Here is a 24,386-nt window from a genome sequence, read left to right as displayed (position 1 = left end):
TTCTTAATCCTACTTTCTGACCCTGGTGTCTAAGTTCTTGCTAAACGTAAAATCATTAACGGCGGTATTGTTTAGTACAGTCCTTACAATGTATATACAAAAATACCGCTGGCGTCTTTGTGTGTATATACGGTGTTTAATAAACGCGTAAACAGACACCAAACATGTCGCTTGAAATGTATGTTAAAATACTGTTCGTGACAATTAGCATAATCAGTTCTTTAACACACACACACACACACACACACACACACACACACACACACACACACACACACACATATATATATATATATATATATATATGAGCAAACAGTTAATAAAATATGTTAAAAAACACTTTGAAATGAGTTAAAACCATATTTAATCTGAAAAAGAAAAAACTAGATAAATGGATAGTCCTTAATCCGTGGAGTTTCAAAAAATACTCTCCTTCTCATCAGAGGGTAGGAATTAGCAAAATGCGGGATCGGATTTTGCATGCAGAAGTATTTGATGAAACAACAAGTAAGTCAAAGATCTTACTTGAAAACAAAATAAGTTAAGCAGAGGGAATATGGTAAAGAAAAAGGTGATTACACATGAATGGATAGTCTGGTGGAAGATAACAAATCCAGTGACGGTAAAATCCAAATGTAAAACTTCAAGAAAGTTAAAAGAATTTCTATTTGTTCAAGTAAAATCCAAGGAAATCCCGTAATTGGAAGAAGATGGTCCATAATAATCCAAAGGCAGAAATCCATGGAATAATTCACAAACAGGTGTACAAGGAACAAAAAAATAATGATATTAATAAAAGAAAAATAAGATGTGCTTTTCACTCTACTTCCGAGACAACTATAAATAAAAATATCTAGGAAGAAAAAGGAGAGAGAGAAAAAAATGATAAAGTTAAATATAAAATAAAAGGAAACAAAAGTCAAAACGACCCAGACAGGAAATGTTAAAGGCGCGAAAATATATATAGGGCAAAATAATATAGGTCAACTGAAATGTACAGGTTATCACTTAAAATAAAATGTCAGCAAGAGTTATTAAACGACACTAAAAGGAAAATAAAAATTAAAATAAAAAATAAAAAAGAAAATAAAATAATAAATAAATAAATATATAATAAATAAATAGAAAATAAAGAATAAATAAATAAAATATAATAAAAAATAAAATATAATATATAAAATAAAATAAGAATAAGAAAAGAATAAAGATAAAAAAATAAAAATTATTTAAAGGGAGAAGATAGCCGGTATCTGCAATTTTATATATCTATATCTATATATATATATATATCTATATATATATATATATATATATATATATATATATATATATAATCCTCTCTATGTGGCACACCGGACAAAGGTAAACATACCTTCTTGTCTTTTATCTTGCGACTTATGATTCCGTAAACAAAGATATTTCCCTCCAAAAGAAAACACCAACGCACAAGTTATACTTTACGTAGCTTTATTCTCACGTATCCACGTTTCTCTTGGAGTTTGCAAACGTTTCCTTTTTTTCTTTTGTTCCTACATCATTCTAAAATGCTTCCATTTGAGCTTCCATGGACGTAAAAGTGATAACCGCTTGCTGAACAAGAAGTCCTGTAAATTGACTTCTAACTTATTCGTGGTTAGGTGTATGTTAAAACCTATTTCTTTGATAATTACACACTTCACGTAAACAGTTCAATCTTATTGATCATTGTAAACTGTAAATATTATTGCTTTGTTAAACTAAATTCCAAGCCCGTTAATATTATAAATAGTTTAACTGGCTTTAAAATATTTGACCCTGTAAATATTTTATTACGACTTTAAAATCTGTTATTGTTTCAAATATTTATCTTCTAACATTGTTTCTGCTATAGAAAATATATCATACATTAATAACATTGTGCATTATTTCGATCGTCCATCGATGCCTGCAGCTTTATGGAAACACTGGAAATACTCCCTGTACAACAAATACACCTTTTACAAAGACAATTTTTTTTATTTGTTTCTCTTCATTTTGCTAGTGATATTTATTTCTAGTAATTTGTTCTTCACGGAGAGAGAGAGGTATACGTTCGATGTTATTAACGATTGTTGTAAAGTCTGAAATTTAATTTTTAAATTAACCTTACGAAATAATGTTTTCAAAGATGTGAACAAACTCCTATTCAGAATTTTCACCAGGGGATGCCGACAGTGATGCTCAGATATTTTTTGTGGGCTGGAAAGCACTTATTTCTGTGCACTGGCTTTTAAAAACTGCACTTGACATTATGAGCGGAAGTAATTAAACTCATCTAAAAAAATTCGAAACTTATTTATTTTCAAATCATTTGGATTCTTTGGTCTAATGTTCTCGTCTTGATTGTTATTTTAACAACAGTTCGGTCGATGTAACCTCCGACTATTTTAGATATATCTTGTGAACTTCGGAATCTTTCTGTTGAACTCAGGAATCTTTCTGTCGAAAGCAGGAATCTGTACGGAATTTCGAACGGAACGTTTATTTGATCCACAGGGGTTAGCAAGCTCTTATTCCATCGGCCATGACAAGATAGAAATCCTAAGTAATTCGCAATTGCATTTTGGTTAAAGTGAATCAAATAAAGGGATCCATTCGAAATCCTCTGCAGCTCCCGATTTCGACAGAAAAATTCCCGAGTCCGACAGAAAAATTCCCGAGTTCAGCAAGATATACCTGCTGAAACATTGTGAAAATTACATTCAAGATATGAACAGTTGTCCGAAGAATCCAGATAACATGAATCCTCATTTAAAAAAATTCAGAAACAACATTTATTTTATTTTTTATTTCAGATGAAGAACCCTATGCATTAAAAATCCGTGTTTCCTTCAAGTATGCTCTGGATGCCGTATTATGTAGTAAACCTACAGTGCAGACTGACATCACAAATCAAGTAAAAGAAATCACCAACAACTACATCAGTAATTACACAGGATTCTGTCCCGGCAATTGTTCAAGTATCCAGTATATTACTAACTGCGATAACACGAAATCCATTGTGATAGTTGTTGTCATACCGTATACAGCGTAAGTATAGCAACTAATTTGGGTATTAATTAAAAACCCACCCTATAATAAATATTCATTGAAAAAAGTTACTACTGAAGTACAATGCGATTTCAAACAAACGCATTGTAATACTCACCAGAATAGCAAGCGTCCACGTATTTGTGCATTGTATAGATGTGCGTGCGAGCAGTGGCGTGATGGAGGGGGTGGACTTGCCGCAGGGAAGTGTTGGGCGGGAAAAGAGATAAAAAGATGGCGCCTGGTGTTTTATAAACTGTGGTCTCGCGAGATCGCAAGATCACAAGAAAACAGAAGGCACAGAAATGAGATAGGGTGAAAAACTGCATAAAAAGCAAGCTTGAGTGAGAGGAAGGAAGAGTGTCGTTTAGTCACGAGGTTATTGTGTTACTATTGCGAGCGTTGGTGACGATTGAAGTTGAATTCGATAAAAGCTATTTCGGCTATTGCTGTGAAAAATGACTGACTTAAAGTTTGATCTGAAACTGATTCCAGAATTTGATGGGTCCGCATCTGTCGTTGACTGGGTTGAGAGGGTCGAGTTGACCTGCAATCTCTGTGAGGTAAAGAGATTGCAAACTGTGATTCCCCTGAGATTGGCTGGGGGCGCTCTGAGTGTGTATCTGCAACTTAGTGCCATCGAGAAGGCTGATGTGATCGCTATAAAAAATGCGCTGTACAAGGCATTTGCAATGGATCCTTGCACGGCTTATGAAAGATTCGCCTCCAGGGAGCTCATGCTGGGAGAAACCGTGGATGTGTTCTTTGTGGAATTGAAGAAATTTTCTATGCTGTTTGGCAATGGAGTGTTGGAAAGGACATTGGCATATGCATTTGTGGCCGGCCTTCCCACCCGTGTTAAGCAATTGTTGAGAGCCTCTACCAGTGTGTCTGCAACGCCTATAAAGCATTTGTTTGAACGCGCCCGGACTATCATAAGAGATGAGGAGGACCAGTTGTGATAGCGACAAAGGCAGCCCAGAATGAGGCCATGGAGATTCCCAGTCTGAACCCCGTAACTAATGGAAGATGTTACCGTTGTGGTCGGCGAGGTCATTTTGCAAGAAACTGCACTGACAAAGGGCCGGGGCGACTGCACTGTTTCTAATGTGGCGGCATAGGGCACCTAACCCAAGACTGTGTGGGAAATGCATCAGGGGCAGGATGTCAGTGCCGCCCTGCTCCCCAGACAAGATCTAAGTGATGTGCAACCTACGATAACTGTGTACGTGAATCGAGTGCCCTGCTCAGCTCTTCTCGACTTCGGTTGCTCATATACCATCATGAGTGCCAGATTGTGTCGGACCTGGACTAAAAGGAACATTAAAGTCACCACAATAGGTGGCCAGACACAAGCATGCTGTGGAGCCGGAACTGTGAAGGTCCACACGGACTCTAGTGTGGCCATAGAAATTAAGGTGTTGGTGACATGAGGAGATTTGCTGGGATTCGACGTATTGCTGGGATACAATCCTATCAAGGCACTAGGGAGGTGATCATCAAAAGAGATGGGAGCGTGCACTTTTTAAAACCCCCGGTGTGTGATGCAATCCACATTGATCGCCCTGACTTTAAGGTGGGCTATAACTATAGGCCTGGACTGCGTCATGGAAGGTGACCAAGGGAAGGGCATCAACCGAATTAAAGAATTTCATTGCAGAATACCCTATACCTGACGAGGCTCGTGATGAGTACGAGCAAGAGCTTGAGGCGTGGATCCGAGATGGATGGCTAATCTCCTACTTCAAGAAGCTTGGTCCACTCAAGGGTCTGATATCCTTAATGGTGGTTATCCAGCATAACAAGAGTAAACTAAGACCAGTGCTGAATTATCGTGAGCTCAACCAGTACATTGAGGCTTACACTGTCGATGCTGACATGTGCGCCAGCAAACTGAGGGAATGGCGCCAGAAGGGCTCTAATGTGTCAATATTAGACCTGCAGAAGGCTTATTTGCAGGTACGAGTAGATGAGACGCTGTGGCCGTTCCAGACAGTGTGGTTTCGGGGTCAGAGTACTGTCTAACACGACTTGGCTTTGATCTGAATGTGACACCACAGATCATGAAGACCATTGTGAACCGTCTCAAGAAAAAACCATTGAGGACGCTACATCAGCCTACATTGACGATGTGTACATCAATGAGGACATAAAATCTGCATCGTGTGTCAGGGAAAAATTGGCTCAGTTTGGTCTGCAGTGCAAGAATCCTGTACGTCTGAGGGATGGAGCACGCGTATTGGGATTAGACGTCTGTAAGGAAGACAGCACCCTACGATGGAGGCATGGCAGTGGGATTCCAGGCATCCCGTATGTTGTTACAGGGCGGACCGTTTTTTCCTGGTGTGAGAAACTTGTTGGGCATTTACCAGCCTGTGGCTGGCTCCACGTAGCTGTGGGTGTCATCAAACGCAGAGAAAATTTGGTAACCACAGGTTGGGACGATGTGCTTGACGATGCTCTTCTAACTCTGATGGTAACTGAGACCCTCGAGAGAGTCCACAAGGAGGACCCTGCCTGTGGAAAATGGTGTGTTGATGCAGACCATGTAAATGTGTGGGTCGACGCTAGTTCACATTAGAGCAAGGAGGGAATGTGTTTGAAGATGCATGTTGGCGGCAACCGGTAAGTGATGCTCAGCACATCAACTTAGCAGAGCTAGATGCTGTTGTAAATGGAATAAATCTCGCACTACAATGGCAATCAAAGAAACTGCACCTGTACACGAATTCTCTCTGCGTCTACCACTGGGTGTCTGACATACTTTCAGGACGGACAAGAATCCGCACTAAGGCAGCCAGCAAGATGTTGATCTGGTAAAGGCTAGATATGCTGAAGAGTTTGGTCTCTGAGTATGAACTATCAGTGGGGGTAATGCTGGTAACATCACATTGTAATCGTGCTGACCAACTAAGCCTTGCACCTCACAGATGGTATGGAGCCGTGAAGATGGGTGTGGAGCAATTGGCAATACAGAAGATTCATGCACAGAGCGGGCATCCAGGTGTCAAGAGAGCAGTGTATTTTGCAAGGCGTGTGGACCCAGCAGTGACAAAGGCAGATGTCAGGCAGATTGATCTTTTAATTTTTTTATTTTTTAAGGACGAGGATAAAAAGAAAAAGTGATGACGTCGACGTTTCTACTACTGAGGAAGTAAAGAAGCTGGTATTTCTTCAAAATGTCTACAAGCAAGTAAGGAAACATGCTATTGTACTACCAGATCTTCTATAATCATATAATCAGATATCATATATAATTATTACAATAATAATTTTTGAATACACACACCATATATATATATAGTTTTAAATTCAAAATGGCGTCATGTAAACATATTATAAGATATTTACAGCATCTCTGCAAATTTTCGGATTTTTAATCATGTCAAACACACACTTTATTTCTTTTTGATGGATTGAATGTTGTTATTTCTTCTGATAAGTTAAGGGCAAAATAGATTCACTGATTGATATAATATTTAAGTGATTGATTTTGAGCTACGAATATTATACTAACAAAACTAACTAAGAATTGTAAATGTCAACTGAATTAAAGTAATAAATTGTAAGATGGTTAACATCATGAACTTTGGAATATAGACTTTTGTGCATCATTCATTATATTTCTCTGTAATTAGATTGACCTTCTTAAACAAGGATTGGTATATATTATAAGGAAATAAAGTATATTTCTTCATATATATATATATATATATATATATATATATATATATATATATATATATATATATATATATATGACCTCCCCTTGAAACAAGGAACTTAACTGATCAATAGTAATTCGAAACCAAACAAAATGAATATTAGGACACATACACATAAATATAGTAATAAAAATTATACAAACATAGGATAAAATAAATAATAAAGAAAAAAATGGAAATTAAGAAAAAAACAAAAAAAATAAAAATATGAATGTAAGGTTTAAAATAAGGATTTTGGTTTGCACGGTACCCAAGATGGCTGACCTGTAACAACGTGGAGATCGAAATTTCTTTTTCCCAAACGAACACATCAGGTTTATCATGTACAAATAAACCTTTTGTTGATAACCTCGGGTGTAAATCGCATCTGACGAGTTGATGAGAGGAAAATTTCTATGAAAACATAAAACCATAAAATTGTAATCCCATTAGCGAAACGGTTGTAATGAATATATCCAAGGTGAAGTAAACAAGAGTTATATAAAATTTAATCTTTTAATAGCATTTGTGATATATGATTTTGAAATTAGTATGTGTTTATGACATTTGGTACTTTTACTTTCTACTGTTATCTTATACTAGCAGTGATGAAAGCCTCTTTTGTGACATTTTACTTTTTTGTCAGTTCGTTTTAAAATTGCCATGTTGTAATTTAAACATGTTTGTGCTTCTTCACCCTCAGCAGGGTGGTGCATCCTACTGATTCTGCTTCATTATCATTAGTGGAAAGCAAATGCCGAATCTAATTCTTAATATGTTTTCTATGCCAATCTTTTAAAATTAACATTTGAATCATGGATCTAAGAAAGTAGACATACACGTTTCTATCATTTAGATAGAATGAAAATCTTGTTTCCATTGATAACCTGGATTGTTCAACAATGGTAAGAAGGCTGCACTAAAGTCAGAAATACTAGAAATCGATTGGACAGCTTTTGACAGAAATAACTTCACAGCTAAAATTGTGAAATTGTGGGAATCATCGATATGATTGATGTTCTGTGATTTGCTTCTTCAGTGATTTCTTTTTTCTTTTTTACACGGTGGTCACCACTTATCAAGGCCCGGAAGCCACTCAGGGATAAGTGTTATTGCAAGTACAGTACGTTAGTGTGGAGATTTAATGGAGTGTTTACTTAAGGGGGCGGTTCATTGGGAATTTGTTTACGTTGGACTTAAAGACATCCAGGTTGTAGTCAGGTGGAAAGCAGGCAGACGGAACAAATGGTCTCAGGAACTGGATTTTGCAATAAGCTTAATCAATCAAATGTCAGATGTTACAAAATATGGCTGGGTATCAACAGCATTTTTCCTATCAGATAATGGATCTCTTGTGACCGGGGATTATAAATATCCCAAACATTTTTTTGTTGCAAATATTAATTCTATATTCGTTTCGTGTTTCGCTGGAGGCACGTAGTTGCTCTCACCTGTTACTGGAATGTCTGTTCCTGAATATCCATTGGTTTAACATATTATTCATTGTAAAAGTTTTTACTGATTTGCCATTCTTTGATGTGATGGTTTGACATAACTTGCAAAAAGATGTATTTTTTGGATTTATATCAAAATACTTCCAGCAAAACCTGGTTGTCATAATGGTTGATGGTTGTTGTTAATTTTTTATTATTTTTTTACGTATTTGAATTATTTATGCTTGATATCGTTTTAGTAATTTATCTTAATACAATATACATTATCTAAACTAGAAAAATAAAAATATATATGTACTGGCAGCAAGAGTCCGACAATGAGGAACAAGAGTATGACTGATGATGAATATTTTATGTTCGGTTCGCACATCTTCGCAATTTATTGTACAATTCTTCAACATGAAAACTGAAAACTAAAAAGTAATAATTTTCTTTGACAGTGATTTAAAGTAAAAAATAATAATATTAATTCCATAGAAGGATATAAGAAATGAAAATTTCTATACGCTTATATCTATTTGCCTCAAATTCAGTGCAGTCTTAAAAGTCTACATGTTAACAGCACGTAATGACTGTTATTTGATAATATGGCGAAGACGATACACGCTTCTTCAATAAATTTTTGATAATATGGCGACGACGATACACGCTTCTTCAATAAATTTTTGATAATATGGCGACGACGATACACGCTTCTTCAATAAATTTTTGATAATATGGCGAAGACGATACACGCTTCTTCAATAAATTTTTGATAATATGGCGACGACGATACACGCTTCTTCAATAAATTTTTGATAATATGGCGAAGACGATACAGGCTTCTTCAATAAATTTTTGATAATATGGCGACGACGATACACGCTTCTTCAATAAATTTTTGATAATATGGCGACGACGATACACGCTTCTTCAATAAATTTTTGATAATATGGCGACGACGACACACGCTTCTTCAATAAATTTTTGATAATATGGCGACGACGATACACGCTTCTTCAATAAATTTTTGATAATATGGCGACGACGATACACGCTTCTTCAATAAATTTTTGATAATATGGCGAAGACGATACACGCTTCTTCAATAACTTTTTGATAATATGGCGAAGACGATACACGCTTCTTCAATAAATTTTTGATAATATGGCGACGACGATACACGCTTCGTCAATAAATTTTTGATAATATGGCGAAGACGATACACGCTTCTTCAATAAATTTTTGATAATATGGCGACGACGATACACGCTTCTTCAATAAATTTTTGATAATATGGCGACGACGATACACGCTTCGTCAATAAATTTTTGATAATATGGCGAAGACGATACACGCTTCTTCAATAAATTTTTGATAATATGGCGACTACGATACACGCTTCTTCAATAAATTTTTGATAATATGGCGACGACAATACACGCTTCGTCAATAAATTTTTGATAATATGGCGAAGACGATACACGCTTCTTCAATAAATTTTTGATAATATGGCGACGACGATACACGCTTCTTCAATAAATTTTTGATAATATGGCGAAGACGATACACGCTTCTTCAATAAATTTTTGATAATATGGCGAAGACGATACAGGCTTCTTCAATAAATCTTTGATAATATGGCGACGACGATACACGCTTCTTCAATAAATTTTTGATAATATGGCGAAGACGATACACGCTTCTTCAATAACTTTTTGATAATATGGCGACGACGATACACGCTTCTTCAATAATTTTTGATAATATGGCGACGACGATACACGCTTCGTCAATAAATTTTTGATAATATGGCGAAGACGATACTCGCTTCTTCAATAAATTTTTGATAATATGGCGACGACGATACACGCTTCTTCAATAAATTTTTGATAATATGACGACGACGATACACGCTTCGTCAATAAATTTTTGATAATATTGCGACGACGATACACGCTTCTTCAATAAATCTTTGATAATATGACGACGACGATACACGCTTCGTCAATAAATTTTTGATAATATTGCGACGACGATACACGCTTCTTCAATAAATCTTTGATAATATGACGACGACGATACACGCTTCGTCAATAAATTTTTGATAATATGACGACGACGATACACGCTTCTTCAATAAATTATTGATAATATGGCGACGACGATACACGCTTCTTCAATAAATTATTGATAATATGACGACGACGATACACGCTTCTTCAATAAATCTTTGATAATATGACGACGACGATACACGCTTCTTCAATAAATTTTTGATAATATTGCGAAGACGATACACGCTTCTTCAATAAATTTTTGATAATATTGCGACGACGATACACGCTTCTTCAATAAATCTTTGATAATATGACGACGACGATACACGCTTCGTCAATAAATTTTTGATAATATGGCGACGACGATACACGCTTCTTCAATAAATCTTTGATAATATGACGACGACGATACACGCTTCTTCAATAAATCTTTGATAATATGACGACGACGATACACGCTTCTTCAATAAATTTTTGATAATATTGCGAAGACGATACACGCTTCTTCAATAAATTTTTGATAATATGGCGACGACGATACACGCTTCGTCAATAAATTTTTGATAATATGGCGACGACGATACACGCTTCGTCAATAAATTTTTGATAATATGGCGACGACGATACACGCTTCTTCAATAACTTTTTGATAATATGGCGACGACGATACACGCTTCTTCAATAATTTTTGATAATATGGCGACGACGATACACGCTTCGTCAATAAATTTTTAATAATATGGCGAAGACGATACACGCTTCTTCAATAACTTTTTGATAATATGGCGACGACGATACAGGCTTCTTCAATAAATTTTTGATAATATGGCGACGACGATACAGGCTTCGTCAATAAATTTTTGATAATATGGCGACGACGATACACGCTTCTTCAATAAATTTTTGATACTATGGCGAAGACGATACAGGCTTCGTCAATAAATTTTTGATAATATGGCGAAGACGATACAGGCTTCGTCAATAAATTTTAGATAATATGGCGAAGACGATACAGGCTTCTTCAATAAATTTTTGATAATATGGCGAAGACGATGCAGGCTTCGTCAATAAATTTTTGATAATATGGCGACGACGATACACGCTTCGTCAATAAATTTTTGATAATATGGCGAAGACGATACAGGCTTCTTCAATAAATTTTTGATAATATAGCGACGACGATACACGCTTCTTCAATAAATTTTTGATAATATGGCGAAGACGATACACGCTTCTTCAATAAATCTTTGATAATATGGCGACGACGATACACGCTTCTTCAATAATTTTTGATAATATGGCGACGACGATACACGCTTCGTCAATAAATTTTTGATAATATGGCGAAGACGATACACGCTTCTTCTTCAATAAATTTTTGATAATATGGCGACGACGATACACGCTTCTTCAATAAATTTTTGATAATATGGCGACGACGATACACGCTTCGTCAATAAATTTTTGATAATATGGCGACGACGATACACGCTTCTTCAATAAATTTTTGATAATATGGCGACGACGATACACGCTTCGTCAATAAATTTTTGATAATATGGCGAAGACGATACACGCTTCTTCAATAAATTTTTGATAATATGGCGAAGACGATACAGGCTTCTTCAATAAATTTTTGATAATATGGCGACGACGATACACGCTTCGTCAATAAATTTTTGATAATATTGCGAAGACGATACACGCTTCTTCAATAAATTTTTTATAATATTGCGAAGACGATACAGGCTTCTTCAATAAATTTTTGATAATATGGCGACGACGATACACGCTTCGTCAATAAATTTTTGATAATATGGCGAAGACGATACACGCTTCGTCAATAAATTTTTGATAATATGGCGAAGACGATACAGGCTTCTTCAATAATTTTTTTCTGGCAAGCAAAAGAGGAAGTAACTTTGTCTTCGTTTAATTAATATTCATGAAAATAAAATCTGCTGATAAATCGGCATTAGAATACCAATTAATCGGCTGATTATCAAAGGACAATTAATCAGTAATCGGACACACACACACACACACACACACATAAAATCACTTGTTTTTCTTCCTTCCTTAACATCGACAACATTCCATTCCTTGCATTGTAATAGCTTTTAATATATATATATATATATATATATATATATATATATATATATATATATATATATATATATATATATTTTTTCTTCCTAGATCTTTTTTTATCTATAGTTATGTCTCGGAAGTAGAGTGTAAAGCACATCTTATTTTTCTTTTATTAATATTTTTTTTTCCTTGTACACATGTTTGTGAATTATTCCATAGATTTCTGCCTTTGGATTATTATGGACCATCTTCTTCCAATTACGGGATTTCCTTGGATTTTACTTGTACAAATGGAAATTCTTTTAACTTTCTTGAAGTTTTACATTTGGATTTTACCGTCACTGGATTTTTTATCTTCCACCAGACTATCCATTCATGTGTAATCACTTTTTTCTTTACCATATTCCCTCTGCTTAACTTATTTTGTTTTCAAGTAAGATCTTTGACTTACTTGTTGTTTACTCAAATACTTCTGCGTGCAAAATCCGATCCCGCATTTTGCTAATTCCTACTCTCTGATGAGAAGGAGAGTATTTCTTCGAAATTCCGCGGATTAAGGACTATCCATTTATCTAGTGTTTCCTTTTCAGATTAAATATGTTTTAACTCATTTCAAAGTGTTTTTAACATATTTTATTAACTGTTTGCTCATATATATATATATATATATATATATATATATATATATATATAATTGAGTGAGTAATTAAATGTCATAGAGTAAGGGAAGTTTAAGAAAAGGATATAAAAGTTAACATCCAAATTGTGTGGTAAAATCCAAAGTGAATGCCCTTGAAAGCAATGTGGTAAAATGATCCAAACTGTATTTTGAGTAATCCACATCACAATGTAATGATCCGAATTAGGCATATTCCTGGAGCAATTTTCCTTTGTTATATAATGGGTCCGGTAAAAAAGTTTTTTTTTATGTAGGTCTGGTGGATCTTTTTATTAATAAACATATAAACTGATATATTTAATATTTTTATATTCATAGAACATGAGCTTAAAATTCCACTCTAAAATAACTTTCAAATTGTTAATAACTGGGTCTTCCAATTAATTCTGATAGGGACCATAAGAAATCGCAAAGAACTGCTGCTAAATTCTATGGCTTTTAAACAAATCAACACCTTATGTTTAACACGGAACTTGAGAATTTTGAAAACATGATGATTAATTTAGTCATAAATATAAAATTAAAGAACAACAGGTACACACCTAACAGTACTACTAGGAAAATAAATAACTTTGCTAAACAAGTCAAGAAAAGCTCACATATATTTGTTCCAGCTGATAAAACTAAAAACTATTATAAACTAGAATATTGCAATTACAAGAAATGTATATACAAAGAACTAAATAAATCCTATAAACCTGCTCTTGAAAATAAAATAGATAAAATCAACTTAGAAGTTAAAAACTTAATTAATCTTATGAATATCCATGAACATACAGATATTATTACCCCTGGCATTCCCAGCTTCACATTGAAGGACCATAAACAAAGCTTCCATAATAACCCTTCCATTAGACTAATTTGTCCTTCCAGTTCGGATATTGGTCTAGTAAGTAAGAAAATCTTAGATGGAACCTTACCTTCCATTAGAGAAAAGGTTAAATTCCCACTTTGGCAATGCACTGATTCTGTTATAAAAGGTTTTTTAAAACTTAAAGATAAGCGACGACTAAGCTTTATCACTTTCGATATAAATAATTATTATCACTCAATCTCCCCAATACTATTAAAGAAGGCATTATTATTTGCAAAAAAGCATTCGCACATTACTGATTTAGAAATTAAATTTATCTTATTGGCTAGACGACCCTTAGTAAGTTTTGATGGTAAATATTGGACAAGGAAGGATACTCCTAATGACTTCGACATAATAATGGGATCTTCGGATAGTGCATAAGTTACCGACCTAGTGGGCCTTTTTCTATTAAAAGAAGTTAATATAGAATTCAACGATCTACAAGGAAGGCTATATAGGGATGACGCATTATTCACTACCCCCGCTAGACCAAGCCACTACAACAACACTATTAAAAACTACACGATTTTTTCACAAACTTTGGCTTAACAATTGAAGTCGACCCAAATAAAAAGACGTCCAATTTTTTTAGATATCTCTTTAAATTCATGTTCTGAATCTTACACCCCATACCATAAACCAAATCTAAACCTATTTTATGTACATAAACATCCATCCATCCAAAGTCAATAATTAAGTCAATAGTTCCGTCTATCTCCAAAACAATTTCAAATTTATCAGTTGACAAAAAAGCCTTTGACCAAGTATCGACATTTTACAACACTGCTTTAAGGAACTCAGGATATAAAGAACACATAGAATATAACAAAAATCCCTTTAGTGAAAAAGTTAAATTCAGTAATTACCCATAATATGACAATAAAAACTAACAGCAACAAAAATAAGCCAAAATGTTCCTAACAATATTAATTTCTACACTAAGGATACACCCCTTAATATAATTCCAAACCAAAAACAATTAAATAATAATAAAAATAGAAATATAAGAGGTAAAAAAGCCATTTGGTTCAATCCTCCTGTTTTAATGTAAAAGCTAACATACACAAAGAATTCTTTAGAGTAGTGGAAAAATCCTTCAAATACCCGCATAAGTATAGTACTATATTAAACAAAAACTCTATAAAAATATCTTACTCTACAATGCCTAATCTAGCATAGACAAAAATTTCGACAAATAACAGGAAAGTTAAACAAGCTCAGGCTATTCCCGTTGATATAATACCTAAAAAGAAATGTAACTGCCAAAATAAAAATGAATGCCCCCTTAATAACGATTGCATGCACAAAGACGTGTGGTGTACGCTTACACGGTCACGCAATTGCTGAAACATGCAAACAACCGATCAAATGGAGGAAATGATGAATATAATCAAAGTACTTAAGACACAGGTATATATAGGGAAGCATATGGTCAGGATTCTAATAATAACAATAACAACAAAAACAAAGAGAGTAGCAGATCCAATAATATAATTCCCAGTAAAAACCAGAAGAATATTAACCAACCCCGCGTTATATATCTTCTGGTCCTCTCTCAACTCAACTCCCCAATATAAGATTCACCAGCACTGGGATGGATGAACAACTTAATAATAAAATATATAAACCATTCACTTATATAGGTGCATCTTCAAACTTAATAAAAGTAAGAATATCAAACCACTTACATTCTTTCAGAAATTAAAAATATCAAAATAATTATAATAATAGCACATCTTTAACAACTTTAATCAATAGCCTGGAGGACAAAAAAATCCCTATTCAATTAAATGGAGTATACTGGATAAATCAAGCTCATACACCCCAGGGGACAAATTTTGTAATCTTTGCAGTTAACATTATCATCTTCAATAAACCTATAATAAATGATAAGAACGAACTAGTTCCTAGATGTAAGCACAAGAAAAAATTTAAATACAGCCAACTTAAAATAAAATAACATAGATTTTCTAGATACCTGTAAATGGGTAAAAACATAACACTAAATGCATATTGCTTTTGCACTAATAACTATTGCGAAAATTTTCGAAGATAAGATCTCGAGCATATCAGTAAACCTATATACTAAAACATTCTTATTTACATTTTATATTGAGACTCAACATACACACATTCACATACGTTACTTTAACTTCCAGCATATAACTGACACTTCTAGGATTTTGTTAGAATACTGTTTCAAACTAGCATCTCAATTAAGGAGCTTATAAATCGTCGCTCATTTACCCACAAATAGAGTAAGCATTCCCCATTGCAAGGAATTTTCTCTATTCACACATATGAATATGAGCACATAATACTCAATAATGCGTCATCCATTATATATATATATATATATATATATATATATGAAGTTTTTTTCAGTTAAATATTATTATTATTATTATTATTATTATTATTATTATTATTATTATTATTGTTGTTGTTGTTATTATTATTATTAATTTTTTTATATTTTCAGTAAAGTATTATATTACAGTAAAGTATTATCATTAGTATTATAAATTTAATAACACGTTTTATTGACACGCCTAGATTTAGTTTTACAATTTACTTACACGAATAATTATAGTTTTAAATTTTTAGTTTAATTTCCTCATTTAAAGGATATTATCATTACGTTGCTTTGCTTCGTTTTCTTTTTCTTTTTCTTTTATGCTTTTTCTTTCTTCCTTCCTTATTCTGAGTTAAATTTCCTGACCTATATTCGCGGCCTGTCATTTTATTTTGTAAAGGTTGATTGACATCGTCTACGGATTCTCTCGCTTTTTTTTTATTTTCTTTTGTCTTTTTTCATTAATACATTCACCACCCTTTTATTTTATTATATTATATTTTATTTTATGTTATTTTATTTTATTTATTTATTTATTTTATTTTATCTCATACTCGCTTTTTTATTGCGCACAAGCATTTTCTGTCCTTTCCTTCTTTTTCTTTTCCTTCTTCGTACAATTTCAATTTCTCTCATTCTGCATGCCCTATCCGCTAAAGCGGCTTTAATTTTTTTAATTTTTAATTTTATTAACAATTTGAAAGTTATTTTAGAGTGGAATTTTAAGCTAATGCTCTATGAATATAAAAATATTAAATATATCAGTTTATACGTTTATTAATAAAAAGATCCACCGGACCCACATGAAAAAAAACTTTTTTAACGGACCCATTATATAACAAAGGAAAATTTCTCCAGGAATATGCCTAATTCGGATCATTACATTGTGATGTGGATTACTCAAAATACAGTTTGGATCATTTTACCACGCTGCTTTCAAGGGCATTCACTTCGGATTTTACCACACAATTTGGATGTTAACTTTTATATCAATTTTTAATTGTGATTTTCCATGTCTCACTGACTTTAGCAAATAAGGTGTAAACCATTATCACTATTTGCTAATATTTTCTCCTCTGAAGACATCAAAATCCTATAGGGTAAGGAATAAAAAATATTTCTAATGTATTCTTTGTCTTACATAGAATAATAAAAATCTTTGATCTGAAACTCAAACATTTCACGTCATAAATTTTTAAATTCATTGAATGACTAACATTTGATTTATTTGCTCTATCTTGTGTATCGAGCAATTGTTATTTAGGTGGGATAACACTTATAGAATATTACTGCCAGTGATATCTTTTAAGTCTTATAATCACAGGTTTCCATACCAGCTGATTGTTGGATAATTTTATTCTGAAGTATATATATATATATATATATATATATATATATATATATATATATATATATATATATATATATATGTGTGTGTGTGTGTGTGTGTGTAGTCATCGACATACAGTACCGTTTCATTGTATTCCAACTCATCAGTGCCGCTAGAATAGCTCCTCTCCCAAGCCGAAGATTGAACCTAAAACCATCTTATTGACAGTCGGCAGTTCTACCCATCGACCCAGCGGAGCGGTGCTCTTAAATAACCTCCAAAAATGTCTATTTTAAACAAATATTCGTCCAGCAGTTTTCTAGTGCTCACACTGCTTATTTACAAGCAAACAGCGAGCCTTGCATTTTTCAGCCAATTAAATAGTAGGTGAGATTATTTAAGACAGTGGTCTACCCAAAGAGGGGGGCTTAAAATATATTTGTAGTCATCGACATACACTACCGTTTCGTTTATTACAACTCATCAGTGCCGCTAGACTAGCACCTCTCCCAAGCCGAAGACTGAACCTAGAACCATTTCGTTGACAGTCAGAAGTTCTACCCATCGACCTACGGGAGCAATACCCGTAAATAACCTCGCATAATGTCTATTTTAAACAAACATTCGTCCACCACTTTTATACAAACAGCAAGCCTCGCATTTTTCAGCCAATTAAGTAGTGGATGAGATTATTTACGAAAGTGCTCTACCCAAAGAGGGAGGCTTAAAATCGAGTGAACTTGTGTCGGCCATTTTTTCTCAAGTGCTTTCGATCTGTAATCATCATCATTAGGTGTAGTATAGTAGTATTTTTTGTTGTTGAACTTGACAAAAAATAATTAACACAAACAAAATTAAACTTATTATATATTACACGAAATTAAAAACTTCTAACTTAATAATTAAAACTAAAAATACTTTTAACCCTATACTGAGCCATACTAATGTAATATACGAATTCTCTTGTGCCTTCAAAGAATGTCTTCCTAACCAATCTGCGAATGCATCAAATACATATTTTGGTCCTACACCAACAACTCTATCCAGACGTCCCACATATTACCTTATAAGAAAACATCGCTATTCAATACCATATTACCTCTAATAATAAAAAAACTAAAGTCAACCGAAATAAGACATAAGTCTTATTGTTTTATTGTATTATATTTGTATTAATAGTTAATATTTAATTTTTTTACAGGTTTATTTAATCAAGCATGTATAGTAACTCTACGGAAACCCTGTATATTGTATACTATTATATAAACAGAGCTTTGTTTGTGTATGTCTCTGTGTGTCGCTGAGTTTATTCTCTGGACTGATTTTTATGAAATTTCTCAAGAAGGTACTTTGTGTGCTTGACAGTGTTCTTAGACAGGTTTCATATCGGAATGTCTTCAATAAATATAGACAATCGGTAATCGAAATAATACAATAAAAGAAGGAACAGGCGATTTTAACCAAAGTTAACACCTTACACGGCCTAACAACACAAGGCTATTTGACAAGTTTTATTACCACACAAACCGAAAGACCCAACATATAAAATCAACAGTAAGTTCTACTTATATATTTTGTCGATATTAACAGTAATAAATAAAAATGATTTTATACAAAAGGATAAATTATCAAAATTTTATAAATATTACGTTAATTAATTTGCAATGGAAGTGGTTTAAATGAACATTCTTAGTTATATATTTTAGAAGAATAGTTGAAGCTAGATTAATAACCGTTGGATTGAGAGTAGTTTTCTGCTTATATACTTAAGGATACCTGTCACAGAAGGATAAAATTTCCCCTTGCAAAACCGTTTTTCACCAGTTATATGTCGATTTATGAAGATATAATGATGCCCTTTGTTATTCCCTAAAAACCCTTAAAATACTCCAAATAAACTGAAATTTTAAAAATAATTATTAATTGATACTTGATGTCTTTTATCAAAATGTTTCAAATAATAATAATATTAAGTATAATTAAAATACTAATATGTATTATACTAGTAATAATAATATTAATATTAATTGTATCTATAATGATAATATTAATTATAACACTAATAATAACATTGATTATAACTATAATGAACTATTGATTATAGTTATAACAAATAGTGATTAAAATAGTAATAATAGTATTGTAATAAAAATATTGATTATAATAGTAATAATTATGTTGATTATAATTATAATAAAAATATTGATTAAAAATATAAAATATTGATTAAAATTATATTAAAATTACATAATGATAATGATTATAATTATAAGAAAATAGAAGAAAGAGAAACGTGATTTGGTTCACACCACTTCATAAACAAATGCTAAAACTTAATTTGGCAAGAAATCGTGACAATAATTGATAATAAGATGAAAATCAAGTTTTTACTAATATTTAAAATGTATTTTAATGAAACCTATTTCTTTTTCTTTTTTACGATGTTTTTTTTTCATTTGAAAGATTGAAGAACAAACATTAGGAAATTTGGAGACTGACACCATTGAAGTGACCTCCTTACAGACATGTCTATATGGTTATGCATTAATTAAGGATAAATGTGGTAAGTTAAATTCCCTGTTGTAATAAAGAGGCTGATGAGAGTTAGAGTAATGCAGTGGAATTCAACAATGTATTTTATTTCTTTTAGAAAAACAATGGTGATCACACAATTCCCCACCTCCAAATCTAAGTAGAACTAAATAGAACTAGTCATTTACTATAGTTATTATGTTTGAATAATCTTTCTCTATTCTATTATTTCCATGGAAGATATTCGTGTTATATTTGAAATAACAAAAAATTCTTTGTACATATGTGGAGGGTGTTTATACGTGGGTCTCTTTTTTCTTTTTGTTGTCGCCGTTTCATCAAGTAGTTGTTATAGAAATAAGCTTCTTTTCATAATTGCAGTGAGTGACACACATGGGCAGAGACATTGAGATAACATTGTACTTAGATTATCAAGTTTTCTACATTATTGACAGTGTCTCCACTGTTTCTATGGAGAGACTGATTAAAAAAAGACTTTGTTCCTCTCAGCTCAGAAACATGACCTCATATATTATTGTTCGGCTCTGTTTTCTCTATTGTTTAACCTGTTGCTTCCTGTCTCAATTTTATGTCACCCATCTCTGGGAAAAAATTGTTTTGCAGATTAAGGTTATTATGACACGCACTAAATGTGACCCTTATCAAAATTCACATCAGCTAACGTAACCGCCATTGACGGTTGGTCTCTAATATGTAGCAGTTGACTAAGCTCATATCTTTGATTCCTCCCCATAAAATATTCACAGCAAGAATTCGTCTTCTACAACAACTTAGAAGAATTATATATTTTTTCCTTTTTTAAATTCTTTGTATGTGGCTTTATAATTTGTGTATTCATTCTTTTGCCGAGTATTATCCTCATTTTCATAGTTGTTGTTATTTCACCGCGTTTCGGCCAAATCATCCTCTAGTCTTCTTCAGGTCATTAATGGCAACGTAATAGGAATGTTGAGACTTGTGTACCCCCAGTAATTACTGCCTTTCATAGTTGTTTTTGGCCAACTAATCCTCTAGCCTTCTTGGATAGGATTGATAGCACTATCTTCAGACAATACTCACCTGGAATCATCGAAACCCAACGCCTTTATCCACTTCGCCTATAAATAATAGCAAAATAGTCACAGCAAGAAGTCGTCTTGCACAACTTAAAAGAATTTTTTTTCTTTCTCTTAGATTAGATTGGTGTTTGAAGTTTGCATGAACATTTTCTTTTGAATAACTTCCCACCTGTGGAACACCTTCCCATGGGCCTGCATCCCTAAGATTTGAACTTTGAAAGATATCTTGATTTGATAAATGAAATAAACAAACGAAAAATGATCTCATTGACACTTTTCCTCAAGTGGCTTTTGGTCTTCGCCCGTAGTGACTCATCAGTATACAAAAATAAGTATTAGGTATAGCAAGTGGTTGATTGAGTCACAACTAAAAATACTATTATTTATTCCACTTTGATTTTATTTAGAAATTCAAAAACTGTGATATGTATGCAAACAAAAAGTAATCGTCATTAACCAACTAACCATAACTGTAATAACAGACAACTTTGGCATTGTTGATTGACCATAAAAGAACATTAACAGACTAGACACTAAAGCAAGGAACATTTGATACTGTAAAGAGTAACATACAGAAACAAGTGTCTGCCACTATTGTGAGTATCAGGTAATATCTAATGAGCTTCCAGAATCCAAACCTCATGATGGTACATCAACATCACAAAACAAGAGCCAACAAAACAATTTTCATCACAAAACTGGCCTAAAATTCTGGATAAGACTGTCTTACAAATGAGACAAAATTATAAAACAAGCCAGCTATGGAAATAGCCCTAAAAGAGTCGCCCAAAATAGACCAAGAACTTCCATTGCAAAAAAAAAAAAACTGGAAGAATGGGCCAACAAACAGTGTGTCAAGTATTTTCTGGACGAATTCATATAAATCTATATCTATATATATATATATATATATATAAAAGTGAACGTGTCTGTGTGTCTGTGTGTCTGTGTGTGTGTCTGTGTACTTTTCCCTACACAATAACTCTGCCAATTTTAAGTCTACAGACTCGAAATTTGATATACAGTGTATTGAAATTTAAGAAAATCCTTGTAATCGGTTTTCAGTCAGAAATTTGGCTGTTAAGGGGTCAAAGTTAAACGATTTGACCGTTGAGAACTCTACCAAATTCCTCCGACAATCTTGGGTCTCAACACTTGAAATTTTAGATACAGGTTTCTTTGACATGGATCTCACTTAATAACTTGATTCGAGCCCAAAACAATAAATTTTAAGGGGTCATAATCGGGATCAAAGTTAAAAAAACTGACCGCTTTTTTTTTTTTTACTCAGCATACACCTCCAAATACCCGGGCAAGGCCAGGCTCCCAGGCTAGTGAGTTGAAAAAAGGAAAATCACTTTTTCTGTAAATGCTACCAAATTTAAAACTATGACAGAGTTGTTGAATGAGAACGTAGAGTGAGAAGAGGCTAAAGAAATGCATAAATAATTAAGAAAGAGACGACCTTTTCAGTTAATTACAAATTTTCATTAATTATGGAAATGAAAATAGATATTATAAAAACATAACTCAATCCCAAAATTAATATTTTAGTATATATTTTGTGTGATTGAAGTTCTACTTTATTCCAAAAAGCCCGAAAAAAAACAAACGTTGATTAACTCAGCTTTAGTATAATACTAGGTATTTTATTACAGCATAATGTAACCTAAAAAAAAAGGGTTATATTATGCTGTAAAATAGACAGTTTAATCTTATTCTCTATTTGTCTCATTATCTAAATAAATCAGATTCACTTTTATCATTTAAAAAAAATCATGGAAATTTTCGTGTGGCAAAAAGCAAAAGACAAGAACAAAATAATAGTTACATATACCTAACACCTTATATAGTCGTCATTTTGACTTTGTAGAAAGGGGGATAACTCTGCTAAATCCAATAAAGTCATTTATGCAAACATAATGTTTTGTGAAGAAAGTTAAGAGTCACAAGGCGTAGAAATATGTGACAACATGTTCATAGTGTGAATATGTTTAGTAGGAAGGAGGATAACTCTGCTAAATTCGACAAAGATTATCTCTTTTAAGTTAATTGTGGCATCGTTCCTGGTCTTTGGATTTAAGACAACAATAGTACCAAGAACCATAATAACATAAGAAAATCGAAGTGTTATCAGTTAGCAAGTTTTAACTAAAATATAAACAGTGTTTTAAATATGAAAAATTGAGGAAAAAATGTTCTAATAAAACATTTTATATCAACAATTCTATAAGCATATAAAAGTTATAACTCACTGATGAAAGCACATGTTAGGTGAAGAAAGTTGAGTTGATAGTCACAATGCTTAGAAATGTGTAGGTTAATATATTCATAGTGTGAATATGCATGTGTAAGTAATCTACATTTGTGAGTATTTGGCAGTATGACATTGTGTATGTGTGTGTATTGGTTTACAAAGTGTATGTGTGTGTATTGGTTTATATTGTATATGTGTGTGTGTTGGTTTACATTGTATATGTGTGTATATTGGTTTACATGGTGCAAAGTGACAGCATTTCATTTCTGTTCACCTGACCATCGCTGATGTATAAGAAAATAAGGAAAGCTTGGATGTGAGTCATTGAGTTCTTTTTTTACTTACTTCCCTTGACCCCAAAGGTGTAGGGGGAGGGGGGTTAATATATGATATTGAGGTCCTTTGGTACTGTCGCCAGTTTGAGAATTCTGAAGGAAACTAATTTTGTTGACCAGGTCTTATACGAATTTCTAAGTTTGCACTGGTTTAATACTTTCACATAGATGTATTACTTTCTGGGGTTTAAAACGATTTTTATTGGTTGAAAATACTTTTAGTTAACACCATCCTGTAAAACTTAGTTCCTTTTGGAAGTGAAGAAGAAAGTGAATTTCAATGATGTGTAGCAGTTATAGTTATTTCCTTTTTAGTGTTTGTAGGAATCACTTCACGATTGAGTTGCTGAATAATTCCTATTTCATTATCAAAATTATATTTCTATTCTTACATTTATATGATATTATCTAGGTTTAAAATCAATTTATTATCAGTTTTGTAAGATTTAGCCGAGTTCCTTCTGCTAGAATTAATAACATATTATTAATGCAACTCAATGAACAAATGAGAGATTAATTTTAAAGCTAGAATAATTCTTGATGACTCGCTATTAGTATTCTTGATTGGAAAGTCATTCTTGAAATAAAGATGTAGTTTCAAGCAAAACAGAACAGCAGCATAA

General features: G+C 32.9%; 1 protein-coding gene across 1 annotated transcript in view; it reads left to right on the top strand.

Annotated features, from left to right (window-relative positions):
- Positions 1-24,386, top strand: part of LOC145266449 (uncharacterized) — a 303,389-nt gene that overhangs the window by 17,948 nt on the left and 261,055 nt on the right. The window contains exons 3-5 of the mRNA XM_080122125.1: positions 2,814-3,048; positions 6,151-6,241; positions 20,024-20,123. Of these exons, the coding sequence (XP_079978251.1) occupies positions 2,814-3,048; positions 6,151-6,241; positions 20,024-20,123 (426 nt within the window). The remainder of the gene's footprint in view (positions 1-2,813; positions 3,049-6,150; positions 6,242-20,023; positions 20,124-24,386) is intronic.

This window comes from Euprymna scolopes, chromosome 41, assembly GCF_053919585.1.
Source record: "Euprymna scolopes isolate OS-2025 chromosome 41, ASM5391958v1, whole genome shotgun sequence".
NCBI lineage: Eukaryota > Metazoa > Mollusca > Cephalopoda > Sepiida > Sepiolidae > Euprymna > Euprymna scolopes.
The sequence above is the reverse complement of the archived record's forward strand: the minus strand, read 5'-3'. Positions and strand labels throughout refer to the sequence as shown.